This window comes from Microcaecilia unicolor, chromosome 1 (assembly GCF_901765095.1).
Source record: "Microcaecilia unicolor chromosome 1, aMicUni1.1, whole genome shotgun sequence".
Taxonomy (NCBI): domain Eukaryota; kingdom Metazoa; phylum Chordata; class Amphibia; order Gymnophiona; family Siphonopidae; genus Microcaecilia; species Microcaecilia unicolor.
In genome coordinates, this window is record NC_044031.1 from 551,314,079 (window position 1) to 551,328,346 (window position 14,268).

At 41.9% G+C, this 14,268-nt stretch overlaps 1 protein-coding gene across 3 annotated transcripts in view; it reads right to left on the minus strand.

The window, feature by feature from the left end:
• Nucleotides 1-508: 508 nt before the first annotated feature.
• Nucleotides 509-14,268, minus strand: part of SNX31 (sorting nexin 31) — a 128,163-nt gene continuing 114,403 nt past the window's right edge. For all 3 annotated transcript variants that reach the window (XM_030217326.1, XM_030217317.1, XM_030217333.1), the window contains one exon: nucleotides 509-2,077. In XM_030217326.1, the coding sequence (XP_030073186.1) occupies nucleotides 1,988-2,077 (90 nt within the window). In that variant the 3' untranslated portion in view covers nucleotides 509-1,987. The remainder of the gene's footprint in view (nucleotides 2,078-14,268) is intronic.

A 14,268-nucleotide genomic window follows, 5' to 3' on the forward strand; every position in this document is an offset into this window, starting at 1 on the left:
TGGGTTCAAAGCCTCCAGTAAAGACAGAACAATTCTGAGACGGGTGTCCCCCCTCTACCCCCATGGCCTTGGCAGATCCTGCAACTGAGAGCTCCCCTCTGTGGAAAATGAGGGAGGATGGGAAAAGGGATGGAAAGAGTGCCAAAACAAATTGCGGTGTTTTTATCATGGATGTCCACTCTCAAGTGAAGTTCATAAGGAGGCTTAGCTTGGTTGGGGCAGCTAATATGACCCAGTCTTGGAGGATCTGAGTATTTGGCCTTGGCGTATAGGGCTCATGTTTGTGATGCTTAGTGCAATATGCCTTCGCCTGGATGATTCTGCCTAGTGTTAACATGCTAAGGGCTGTACCACAGACAAGTTTTGATAAAGAAACACACTGTACATGCACACAAAGCTCGGAATGTCACCATGCAGACAGATTATGTGGGTGAAAAAAGTTCACTAGTTCAAGAGATAGAGAATAAAAAAACTTTAAACAGAAAGCTAGACTAAGGAGACAAAAATCAATCCTAACCCCCTCCTCCCCCCCCCCAACACATAGAAAAACATCTCCCACCAACACAATAAATATTTCCCTTTATAGCCAGCGATGAGCAGTGGTACAAGTGATGATAATACAACAGTAATTCCAAAGAACAGCTCACAAGTTTTCATATTAGCTTTCCCATAAAAAGTTATCACAGGAGTCTAATGGCAGGACTTCAGCCACTGTCACAGCTGGATGTGCTGTGAATATTATACTTTAGAGCTATACTTGTAGAAGAAAAAGACTATTTTTAAAGAATGATCTTTTCCTCCCTACTCATGGCTCTTCTTAGCCTTCTCTTATTCACACTACTGTTAGGCAGGGAAGAATCCTTCCACTGGGCCCAGTGTGGTGTTACAGCACCACCCTAGGGTGGGTTGTTTCATCATACAGAAAGAAAAGGAATCCATCAATGTGAAATCCATATAGGATCTCAGAATATGTTGATCAAGACAAAGTGAGGCCAGGTAATCCTACATACACCAGGACTCTTCCATGTCGATCCATTGGAACAGATCTTGCTTCTGTTCACCTAAATGAATATTTGTCAGATATTTGCACACATATGTACCTAGAGCAGGCCAAGTTTGCATACTGTTATCCTACATGTCAGATTCGTTTTGGAGCCTTAGTATACATTCTTTAAATGGCCAGGTAGAAAGTGTTGATCAATCACACTGCTTTGGTCCTGAACTGACTTTGCATCAGAAATGATAAAAAAATATACCATACTTTCAAGTCCTACATTTCCCCCCCAACTTTTAGGCATTTTGACCTAATCAAATGACTAGGCCGACAGCAGATTGAAATGCTGGCTGATAATCTACAGCATTAAAGTCACTATATACCCCAGAAAGAGATCCCTTACAAATAAGGATTTCTGCTCTGTCGCTCTCACAGCACCTCTTGATGCATCCAGCCAGAGTCAAATGTCAATGAGTGCCAAAGACAGTGAAAGAAAAGAGATATTTGAACAGCAGCTGTACATTAACATTCATAAAATGAACTGCAGATGGAATTACAAATGAGAAAATTCTAGACATTAACACAGAATACAAGTTAATGTGCTTAGTACTGCATTGTATATTGCTACTTTGAATTTATACAATTCAGAAGAGTGCAAAAAACTGTGACAAAGGGGTATATATTCCCCAAGACAGCCCAAATCGTTTTTGGAAGACAGAAAAAAAGTTGATGCTGCGTCTCTTTAGATATTCAACATTGTATTCACCTCATGCATTTTGGATGAATTGAGATGGATACGATTCATTATAAATCCCATTCTTTTGTGGTTTCATACAACTGTATTCTGTGTATTTGAAAGAAAGATCAAGGAAATCATCTGATGATCCTTAAGAAAAGCATATGTAATATTTTTTTAGACTGCAAGTCCATCACAAATCAGTGTCACATGTGCATTGAGATGTCACATGACAAAGGGGAAAAAAGAAAACTTTGTCAGAGATCTTCTTCCCTGATCTGTGCAAAAACCTCATCTTTTCCATTCCTTGAAATCTGGTTTTCTGACATAATTCTAGAAGTAGTTATCTACAGGTATAAAAAAAAAAAAAAGAAAAGAAAGTGTTAGATATTTGTAATCAAGGGACCAACACTTTTAAAACAAACCAGATTATAAAATATAGGCAGGAAACGAAACCAATGCAATTACATCAGAAATGGTGCACACCTAAGACTGCAAGGCAGCAAAACGTACGCGCACCAACTGGCCACCCAGATACTGGTGGCCAGCAATCTAGTGCTGGTGGCGGCATGGAAGCAACAGACTTTACCGGGCCTAAAGGTGATCCTGCGGAAATTGGACTATATTCAGTTGATGTCTAAGCTGACTGCTATGAGATTGGGTCGACTTGTGCCCTATCATCGAGTTTGGGACCTATACACGGAGTGGTTGGCACAACCGGACCTTACCTTGTCAATCAACTAGAAGGGAGGGGGGAGAGGGAGGGGGGGAAAGGGGGGGAGGCGGGTAGGGGAACTATAAACAGTTGGACAAAGTTAATTTAAAAGTGTTAAAAGTATACGTTGGAAATTATCCGGCTGAATATTTGCAATTATATTTGTATGTTTGATTTTCATTTAATAAAATTTATAAAAAAAAAAATAAATAAAAAAAAAGGGTGCACACCAAAGGTAAAACAGACATTTGCAGAAATTATGAGAGAAGCGCAAAGCATTCCTCACTCAATGTGGGCTCCACTTTGCTTGCAAGAGAAAATAAGCTACAGGGGATGAATTGGAATGATATTTATAATATTTAATTTGCCCCTCCCAGGCACAACCCAGGGTGGAAACAAGCAAATCATATTTTACAATAAAACCACATAATGTAAAATCATATGAAATTAAAATCTTTACCATCCTATCTCATTAATGAATAAAATATCCTAACAACTAATGCACAGAAAGATGTCTTCTTTCCTTTAGGGGGGAAAGGGGAAAGGTGATTACGCACAACTATAAGGAGAGCTAGTTAGAGACCAAAGATGGTTGAAAGGCAATATTACAGAATGTGGATAAACCCAGTGGACATTGCTACTACTTTCTTCTGACTGAATCACACTCTGTTGCCACTGTCTGACTTCTACTTCTTATAACCCTCAAATTCTGCTGGCCTACCAATCCCAAAATGGCTGCATCTAGTGCCCCATTCCTCCCTATGCTGTTGTATGGTTCAATTTGCTTGAGCCCTGTGGTACAAAACTCCAACAAGCCAACAGACCATAGGAAGAGGGGAGTGCTGAGACAGAACATGCAACTAGTGAGAAGGAATCTACACTTGCCACTATTTAGCTGATGGGAAATTCTCTTAAAACTGGGTAAAACTGATATAATTTTAAATAGACACAGAATTTATTTTTATTTATATAGTCCCTTAAGACATAGCTTAGCAGCAAAATGTTGTTAGTTTTTACATTAGGCATGAATGTTTAAAAATATCATCTTGGAAGCCTAGTCCAGTTGTATTCCACACATCAAAAGAGACAGAAGGAAGGCCAAACAGGCAGCATGGTTAAAAGGTGAACAATGCTATTAAAGCCTAAATAACATCTGTCAAAAAAAGTGGATAAAGGATCAAAATGAAGAAAATAGCAAACAGCAAAAGTACTGGCAAGTAAGATGGAAAGTACGGAAAAGGAAAAATGTGAATTTGAAAAGAAGCTGGCCAGAGAGGCAAAACTTATACAAAACATTCTTCATTCAAAGCAAGTTGCTTCTGTTTAAGTCAGCTGGACCATTAGAAGATGGAGGAGTAAAAGGGAACAAGGTCAGAGCGGAGAGAATAAATGAATTCTTTGCTTCCGTCTTTATCAAGGAAGAGGTAAAGAGCTACCCATGCCAGAAACTGTATTTAAAGGAAATGACTCAGATGAACTGAAACAAATCTCTGTGAACCTGGAAGATATAATAGAGCAAATCTGAAAACTAAAGAATAGCAATTACCTGGACCGGATGGTTTGCACTCCAGAATATTGAAACCTTGAAAATGAAATTTAAGAACTACTATTGGAAATGTTTAACTTATTTAAATTGTCTGTGGTATGTAAAGATTGGAAAGTGGATAATGTAATGGCAATTTTACAAAAGGATTCCAAGTGGTAATTCGGGAAACTATAGATTGGCGAACCTGTCAGTGCCAGGTAAAATGGGAGCCTCTATCAATCTTAGCCTGTTTAATATAAACTGCCTAGCAGTACTATTGTGCAATGGATGGTGTATCAAAACTGCATGTAAATAATGAAAGAACAAAATTAATGAACAGTCATAGTTTAATGGGACAAAGCCAACATGGATTCTGCCAAAGAAAGACCTGCTTCACCTACTACTACTACTACTACTATTTAGCATTTCTATAGCGCTACAAGGCATACGCAGCGCTGCACAAACATAGAAGAAAGACAGTCCCTGCTCAAAGAGCTTACAATCTAATAGACAAAAAATAAATAAAGTAAGCAAATCAAATCAATTAATGTGAACGGGAAGGAAGAGAGGAGGGTAGGTGGAGGCGAGTGGTTACAAGTGGTTACGAGTCAAAAGCAATGTTAAAGAGGTGAGCTTTCAGTCTAGATTTAAAGGTGGCCAAGGATGGGGCAAGACATAGGGGCTCAGGAAGTTTATTCCAGGCGTAGGGTGCAGCGAGACAGAAGGCGCGAAGTCTGGAGTTGGCAGTAATGGAGAAGGGAACAGATAAGAAGGATTTATCCATGGAGCGGAGTGCACGGGAAGGGGTGTAGGGAAGGAGTGTGGAGAGATACTGGGGAGCAGCAGAGTGAATACATTTATAGGTTAGTAGAAGAAGTTTGAACAGGATGCAAAAACAGATAGGGAGCCAGTGAAGGGTCTTGAGGAGAGGGGTAGTATGAGTAAAGCGACCCTGGCGGAAGATGAGACGGGCAGCAGAGTTTTGAACAGACTGGAGAGGGGAGAGGTGACTAAGTGGGAGGCCAGCAAGAAGCAGATTGCAGTAGTCTAAACGAGAGGTGACAAGGGTGTGGATGAGGGTTTTGGTAGAGTGCTCGGAAAGAAAGGGGCGGATTTTACGGATGTTGTAAAGAAAGAAATGACAGGTCTTGGCGGTCTGCTGGATATGAGCAGAGAAGGAGAGAGAAGAGTCAAAGATGACCCCAAGGTTTCGAGCTGAGGAGACAGGGAGAATGAGAGAGCCATCAACAGAAATAGAAAATGGGGGGAGCGGGGAGGTGGGTTTGGGGGGGGGGGGAAATGAGAAGCTCGGTTTTGGTCATATTTAATTTCAGGTGGCGTTGAGACATCCAGGCAGCAATGTCAGACAAGCACGCTGAAACTTTGGTTTGGATGCAAGGTGAGATATCAGGGGTAGAAAGGTAGATTTGGGAGTCATCAGCATAGAGATGGTAGGAAAAGCCATGGGATGAGATTAATGAACCAAGGGAAGAAGTGTAGATAGAAAAGAGGAGGGGACCAAGAACAGAACCCTGAGGTACGCCGACAGGCAGAGGGATAGAAGTAGAAGAGGATCCACCAGAGTGAACACTAAAGGTGCGGAGGGAGAGGTAGGAAGAGAACCAGGAAAGGACAGAGCCCTGGAATCCAAGTGAGGACAGGGTAGCGAGAAGTATGCTGTGATCGACAGTGTCAAAAGCAGCGGAAAGATCAAGAAGAATGAGGATGGAATATTGACCTCTGGATTTAGCCAGTAATAGGTCATTGGAGACTTTAGTAAGCGCAGTTTCGGTTGAGTGGAGAGGGCGAAAACCAGATTGTAATGGGTCAAGAATAGCATGTGAGGAGAGAAAATCAAGGCAGCAGCGGTGAACAGCACGCTCAAGTAATTTGGAGAGAAAAGGAAGGAGGGAGATGGGTCGGTAATTAGAGGGACAAGTAGGGTCAAGTGAAGGCTTCTTAAGGAGAGGTGTGAACACAGCATGTTTAAAGGCAGCAGGGACAGTCGCAGTGGAAAGTGAGAGGTTGAGAATGTGACAGATAAAAGGAATAAGAGTAGGAGAGATGGCATTAAGAAGGTGGGTGGGAATGGGATCAGAGGAACAGGTGGTACATTTTGAGGAAGAAAGGAGAAGTGTAGTTTCCTCAATAGTAACTTCAGGAAAGGAGGAAAGGGAATGAGGGGAAGGAGAGAGAGGGGAACGGACTAGTGGAGGGAGAGCTGGTGAGGTAGAGAAAGCAAGGTTTATCTTTTGAACCTTGTTGTGAAAGAATTCAGCAAGGGTCTGAGGAGATAATGGAGGGGGAGTTGGGGGAGGGGGCACCTTGAGGAGAGAGTTCAATGTGGTGAAGAGAAGTCGAGGATTAGAGCCAAGAGAGTTGGTCAGTTGGATATAATAATCCTGTTTGGCACGTAAAAGAGCAGATTGGAAGGAGGTCAGCATGAACTTAAAGTGTAAGAAATCAGCAAGGGCCCGAGATTTCCGCCAGAGGCGTTCGACGGAGCGGGTACAGGAACGTAGGTAGCGGATATTAGAAGTCAGCCAAGGTTGGGGTTTTGTACGCCTTACAGGGCGGGTCATCAAAGGTGCAGGAGTGTCTAAGGCAGAGGATAGAGTATTGTTGTAAGAAGAAACAGCCTCGTTGACAGACGTGGATGGTGCCACAGTAGAGAGGAGGTTTGAAACATGGGAGGATAGAGATGAAGGGTCAATATCGTGGAGATTCCTAGATAAATTAGATAGGATAGGACGGGACTGGGAGGGAGGAGATTTAAGTGTGAAAGTTATAAGATGGTGATCAGAGGAGGGATGATCAGAGGCAAGGAAACTAGAAGGTGAACAGTTGGAGGAGAAGATGAGATCAAGACAGTGACCATTTTGATGAATGGGGGAGGTGGAGCATAGTTGGAGATTAAAGGACGACGTTAAAGCGAGTAACTTGGAAATATAAGAGTTGGAAGGATCATTAGCAGGAATATTAAAGTCACCAAGGATGAGAGAGGGGGAGGAAGGATCATGGAAGAAGGCAAGCCAGGCGTCAAAGTCACTGAGAAAGGATGAAAGGGACTTATCAGGGGGACGATAAATGACCGCTATTCGAAGAGGCAGAGGAGAGAAAAGGCGGATAGAGTGGACTTCAAAGGAGGAAAAACAGTGAGATTGAGGTGGAAGAAGGGGTTGAAATCTTCACCAGTCTGCTATGTATATTTTTTAAGGCATAAACAAACTTGTGGATAAAGGTGAACCAGTCGATTTTGGTGCAACGTAGGCAGCCTTTTTTGAATTGCCCTTGTTGTGACTAAAGGCTCAGGAGAACCCTGAAGGAGTTGATAAGAGACTGGACAGAGAAGATTTTCCTCTGGGAAAGGAGCCCCTCAGAGAGAGCAAAACTTGGAACCTCTTATCAAGAAAGGTCTTCATAGGAAACTGATATACTGTGTTGGAAACTATTTTTTTCCTATGTACTTTATCTCTGTCTGTATACGTTGATGTTGACAGTTGTCCCATGTTTTTTCCTGAAAAATCCAAGTTCAAGTAAAAACATTTGGTTTGGAACTTACATTCTGGCCTGGACTGATGTGTGAAATAAGAGTGACAAATGAGTGGGTTTTCTGTGCCAATGGCTCCCAGTACAAACTGGTCCCAGCTTTGACCTCTCTACAAACTGAAAAATTATACTAAAAGTAACCTGCCTGATGCTCACCAGGAAAAATACAGTTATATATATAAAAAAGAGAAAGACTAGTGAGAACGAGTAAGATGAAATAAGATAGAAAGAAAAATAAACCAAAGGAGGAAAAATAGAATGTAAAGCAGAAATAAAGTCTGAATCTTTGGAAAATATACAGTGGGGGAAATAAGTATTTGATCCCTTGCTGATTTTGTAAGTTTGCCCACTGACAAAGACATGAGCAGCCCATAATTGAAGGGTAGGTTATTGGTAACAGTGAGAGATAGCACATCACAAATTAAATCCGGAAAATCACATTGTGGAAAGTATATGAATTTATTTGCATTCTGCAGAGGGAAATAAGTATTTGATCCCCCACCAACCAGTAAGAGATCTGGCCCCTACAGACCAGGTAGATGCTCCAAATCAACTCGTTACCTGCATGACAGACAGCTGTCGGCAATGGTCACCTGTATGAAAGACACCTGTCCACAGACTCAGTGAATCAGTCAGACTCTAACCTCTACAAAATGGCCAAGAGCAAGGAGCTGTCTAAGGATGTCAGGGACAAGATCATACACCTGCACAAGGCTGGAATGGGCTACAAAACCATCAGTAAGACGCTGGGCGAGAAGGAGACAACTGTTGGTGCCATAGTAAGAAAATGGAAGAAGTACAAAATGACTGTCAATCGACAAAGATCTGGGGCTCCACGCAAAATCTCACCTCGTGGGGTATCCTTGATCATGAGGAAGGTTAGAAATCAGCCTACAACTACAAGGGGGGAACTTGTCAATGATCTCAAGGCAGCTGGGACCACTGTCACCACGAAAACCATTGGTAACACATTACGACATAACGGATTGCAATCCTGCAGTGCCCGCAAGGTCCCCCTGCTCCGGAAGGCACATGTGACGGCCCGTCTGAAGGTTGCCAGTGAACACCTGGATGATGCCGAGAGTGATTGGGAGAAGGTGCTGTGGTCAGATGAGACAAAAATTGAGCTCTTTGGCATGAACTCAACTCGCCGTGTTTGGAGGAAGAGAAATGCTGCCTATGACCCAAAGAACACCGTCCCCACTGTCAAGCATGGAGGTGGAAATGTTATGTTTTGGGGGTGTTTCTCTGCTAAGGGCACAGGACTACTTCACCGCATCAATGGGAGAATGGATGGGGCCATGTACCGTACAATTCTGAGTGACAACCTCCTTCCCTCCGCCAGGGCCTTAAAAATGGGTCGTGGCTGGGTCTTCCAGCACGACAATGACCCAAAACATACAGCCAAGGCAACAAAGGAGTGGCTCAGGAAGAAGCACATTAGGGTCATGGAGTGGCCTAGCCAGTCACCAGACCTTAATCCCATTGAAAACTTATGGAGGGAGCTGAAGCTGCGAGTTGCCAAGCGACAGCCCAGAACTCTTAATGATTTAGAGATGATCTGCAAAGAGGAGTGGACCAAAATTCCTCCTGACATGTGTGCAAACCTCATCATCAACTACAGAAGACGTCTGACCGCTGTGCTTGCCAACAAGGGTTTTGCCACCAAGTATTAGGTCTTGTTTGCCAGAGGGATCAAATACTTATTTCCCTCTGCAGAATGCAAATAAATTCATATACTTTCCACAATGTGATTTTCCGGATTTAATTTGTGATGTGCTATCTCTCACTGTTACCAATAACCTACCCTTCAATTATGGGCTGCTCATGTCTTTGTCAGTGGGCAAACTTACAAAATCAGCAAGGGATCAAATACTTATTTCCCCCACTGTACATGAAATTGCAGAAATCTGTTTAAGTCAACATTTTAAAAAAACTTATACATTTTTCAATAAACATGGTTTTTGTTCACATACAATTACATGAAACGCGTCACAGACTTTCAAAAAGTGTGCCACAGTATTTTCAAACCCTTGCTGTAGAATCTGCTTCTGTACTGCATCAGCAAGCCTTAAATATAGAGCAGCTTCCTCAAACTCCATAATGCAGAGGGATAAAACTCTCTCAAGTCAGAAGCAACCGTGAAGGCGAATGGAGAGAGGCTGAATCAAATAATGAAACAAGATAGCAAAGGCTGCAAATTCAGACAAGCAACTATTCAAAATAGTTAACATCCATAATAGGAACAGCGTTCCCAGTCACATCAGACCAGTGAAGATTTTGCTATACAGTTTTCCCACAAAATGAAGCAACCTACAAATGAACATACAAGTTTCACGGAACCTCCCTCCAGCTAATGAGATGAGCACATCCTTACTTCCTTTCTCTCACATGCATATCTTCTTGGGCCCATTCAACCAGGCAACAGAGGCCGTGCTTTAAAATGCTTGAAAAGTCTATGGCTGACATTCTGTCCCATTGACCTCTGTGCATCAAAGACATGGGTATCATAATAAGGAGTCTCAAAAATTGTGAGCTCCTCTTTAATGGGCAGCTACAAACAACACCAAAATGTTTTGTGGTACACCCCCTACTGAAAAAGTGCTCACTTGACAAAGGCCAAGCTGGAAGCTATCAGCTAGTATCTAACATCCCTTTTCTGAGAAAAACCTATAAGCAAAGTCTGCATTCAACTCAGTGATTGGCTAGATCAGAGGTTCTCAACCCAGTCCTCGGGACACACCTATCCAGTCAGGTTTTCAAGGTATCCACACTGAAAACAGGCTGCAAAAGTCACGAAAAGTATGTTCCACACTATGTGGAAGTTGAAACAAATAAGAAATTGCTTCCCCACAACCATCTTCCGCATGTTAGTTCATACCCTGGTACTAACTCATATGGACTATTGCAATGGAGTACACGCAGGTTGTAAAGACTCAACCCTCAAGAAACTACAAACAGCTCAGAACACTGCCGTGAGACTCATTCACGGAAATCCAAATTCATCAGAGCATACCCACTAATGAAAGATCTCCACTGACTCCCAATGAAAGCACGAATATCCTTCAAACTATTCACCATAGTTTACAAAATAATCTATAGACTAGCACCAGATTACATGATATGCTTAATTGACTTCCCGACATGAAACTCGGGACAAGAGACCTGTAATGATCTGACTTCACCTCCCACAGTGCCAGAACATCAAATTCAAAACAATGCACACAGCAAACGTTACCTACTTAGGCACACAACTCTGGAACTCACTACTAAAAGATGTAAGAAGCATAACCAACTACATCAGGTTCTGGAAACATCTAAAAGCATTCTTCTTTAAAAAAAAACACTTCCCTGAAGAATCCTCTGAAATGAACAATGAATGGAACAACTCCTAAACAAATCAACCTTACACCATGCCCAAACGGGAATTCATCCTTCTAACTCTATACTGACGTCCAAGGGGAATAATTTTATTGATTGTCTAACCCTCTCTCCATCTCTACTATCAAATGTTATTGTTATATAATCCACACATAGATTACATCTCTCAATGTGTTCTTTGATTGGGAGCCAGTGTAGTTTTTCACGGAGGGGTTTTGCGCTGTCAAATCGCGTTTTTCCGAAGATAAGCCTTGCTGCTGTGTTTTGAGCGGTCTGAAGTTTCTTTAATGTTTGTTCTTTGCATCCTGCATAAACTCCATTGCAGTAGTCTACATGGCTTAATACCATTGATTGTATCAGGTTGCAAAATGTTTCCCTCAGGAAGAATTGTTTCACGCGTTTGAGTTTCCATTGAGTGGAACATTTTCTATGTTGTGAATGTCATTTGGCTCTCTAGTGTTAGGTTGCGGTCCAATGTAACGCCGAGGATTTTCAGGCTATCTTAGATAGGGAGGGTGTAATCTGGGGTGTTGATAATTGTGGGGTTATCCGCGCTGTGTTGGGATGACACGATAAGACAGTGTGTTTTTTTCTTTGTTGAATTTTAGTTGGAATGCATTTGCCCAAGAGTCCATGATGTTCAAGCTGATCTTGATTTCGTTGGTGATTTCTGTCAGTTTAGATTTGTAAGGAATTAATATTGTGACATCGTCTGCCTAGATGAAAGGGTTAAGGACTTGGCTAGTGGGGGTCATCATTAGGTTGAAGAGGATCGGTGATAGTGGTGATCCTTGTGGTACTCCGCAGTCTGCTTTCCATGGTGATGATATGTTTGAGTTTGATTTTACTTGATATGTTCTTGTGGTTAGGAAACCCTTGATCCAGCTAAGTATGTTTCCACCAATCCCGAACTTATCTAGTAATCTTATTAATATATTGTGGTTTACCATGTCGAATGCACTAGACATGTCGAATTGGAGGAGGAGGATGTTGAATTTGGCTAGGAGAGTGAGTAATACTGTTTCTGTGCTGTGGAGGGAGTGAAAACCTGACTGTGATTCGTGTAATATTGAGAATTTGTTTATATAATCTGTAAGTTGTTTGGCTACCATGCTTTCCATCAGTTTGACTGACAATGGGATGGATGCTACTGGACGGTAGTTGGTGATTTCATTTGTTTTTTTTTATTGGTGCCTTTTGGTATCGGGGTGAGTAGGATATTGCCATTTTCCTTAAGTTAGAGACCTTGCTGCAGCATGTAATTTAGGTGGGATATGAGTTCTACTATGAAGCAGTCAGGGGCGGATTTCATTAGGTAGTTGGGGCAGGTCATCTAGTTTACAGTGTGTGTTGGAGAACCTGCTGATCAACTGTATTGACGGTGAGGAGGGCAACATTTAACCAGGTTTGGTCAGCCGGGTATTCTCCAGTGGTTGGGTCCAACTCATTAAGGAAGTTTTTAATGTCAGTGTTGTCCTGAGGTAGTGTGTTGCGTAGGTTTACAATTTTTTCACTGAAATACTTAGCAAGTTTATCTGCAGATGGGATGTCTGTATTCGATGTAGTGACCAGGTTGGTGTCTAGGAGTTTGTTCACGAGTTGGTATAATTTCTTCGTGTCTTTGTAATCTGTCCCTATTTTAGTTTTATAGTATAATTTTTTGGTCTGTCTTATGGCGTATTTGTACTTTCTTTTTGATTGTTTCCATGTGTTGAGTGTATGTTCATCTTTTGATTTTTTTCCATGCTCATTCGCGTTTTCTGGATTGTGTTTTTAGCTTTTTCAGTTCATCGTTGAACCATGTATTGAGTTATGCTTACATGAAGATCTTGTTCTTATGGGTGCTATTTCATCTAGTATGCATTTACATCTTTTATCCCATTCCATGAGGTAGTATATGGAGTCTGTATGTGCTGTCCATTCATTGTTATATAACTGTTGTCAGAATGTTTTCGTGTCTACTTGACCTCTTGTTCTGTAGGATGTGTGTTCTTGTATTTGGTGTGATCCCTTCTTCTGCCAGTGTAGGGATAAGTTTAGTTTGTAGTGATCAGTCCAAGGTGTTTCTGTCCATTTAATATCTGTTATTATTAAGTTCTGGTCTGTTGAAAGTTTGTGTGAGATGAGATCAAGTGTGTGCCCTTTGACGTGGGTTGCTTGCATTTGTGGCCATTTGAGATTCCATAATTGGTGGAATTCCTTACATTCTCATGCGTTGATTGAGTTTGGGTCTTCTAAGTGAAGGTTGATGTCTCCTATTATTAGTACATTGGAGTTGGTTACACATGTGTTTAAATGAAGTCCATGAAGTTGGTCTGGTTTTTGTTCCAATTACCTGGAGGTATGTAAAACAGGACACAATTCAAATGATCGCGAAAGGTTTTGTTGTGGATTTTGATTGAGGCCATTTCAAATTGAGGTGTCATGGACTCAGCAGTGGTTTCGGTGGTAAAGTGGGATCGATAGATTAGTGCTATGCCTCCGCCTCTCTTTTCCTTTCTGGTCCAATGTGTGATTTTCTGTCCTAGAGGGCATAGGTCTAGGATTATGGGGTCCTTTTGGTCATGGATCCAGGTTTCATTGATGAAGAGTAGGTCTAGGTCTTCTGCAATGATCCAGTCTGTTAGTGTTGCTGTTTTGTTTACTGCGGATCTGGCGTTGATGTAGCCCACTTGGATTGTTTGGAATGGGTCTTCTACATTAGGTGTTGTGTGGACTTTTATTAGTTGTCTTTTCTTTGTTGAGGTGATTTTGTTTGGACCCTTCTTTGCATTCTGTGGTGGTTGTCCACATGTTGGTGGTCTTCCTTTTAAGTTGTTGTCAGTTTGTTGAGGTGTGGTATCTGATCAATTGTTGATGAGTGTATAATATGCGTATGATGTTACTTTCTGCAAGAGGGGTGGTTAGTGTTAAGTGGATTAGTGTTAAGGAGTAGATTATTAGGAGTAGTTTGAAGGTATTCATTTTGGTTTCTATTCACTGTGGGCTACTAATAAGACCGTGTTCTGATGACTGGATGCGTGATAAGGCTTTGTTCTCTGGAGTGGGGTCTGGTGTTCTCATCTTGTGTGTTATTTCAGCTTGCCTTTCAAGCTGTTGAGGTCAGTGCTGGATCAGGTTTCAGTGATAGGTTAATGAATAGAAGAGATGGGAGAGAAGGGGGAGATGGGGTTTAAGAGTGGATCAGAGTCAGGGTCCTCCTTTAATCGGTCTCTTAGCAGCTAATTGCTTCCCTCCCTCCTTGCCCAGAGAATCTTCAGGGCTCCTGTTTCTGGTTTTGGCTGGAGGCAGAGGGGAGGGGGGGGAACTTCAGGGTACCTTCAAGGTAATCAGCAGATCGTGCTCAAAATTCTAAGTCTACGCCAATG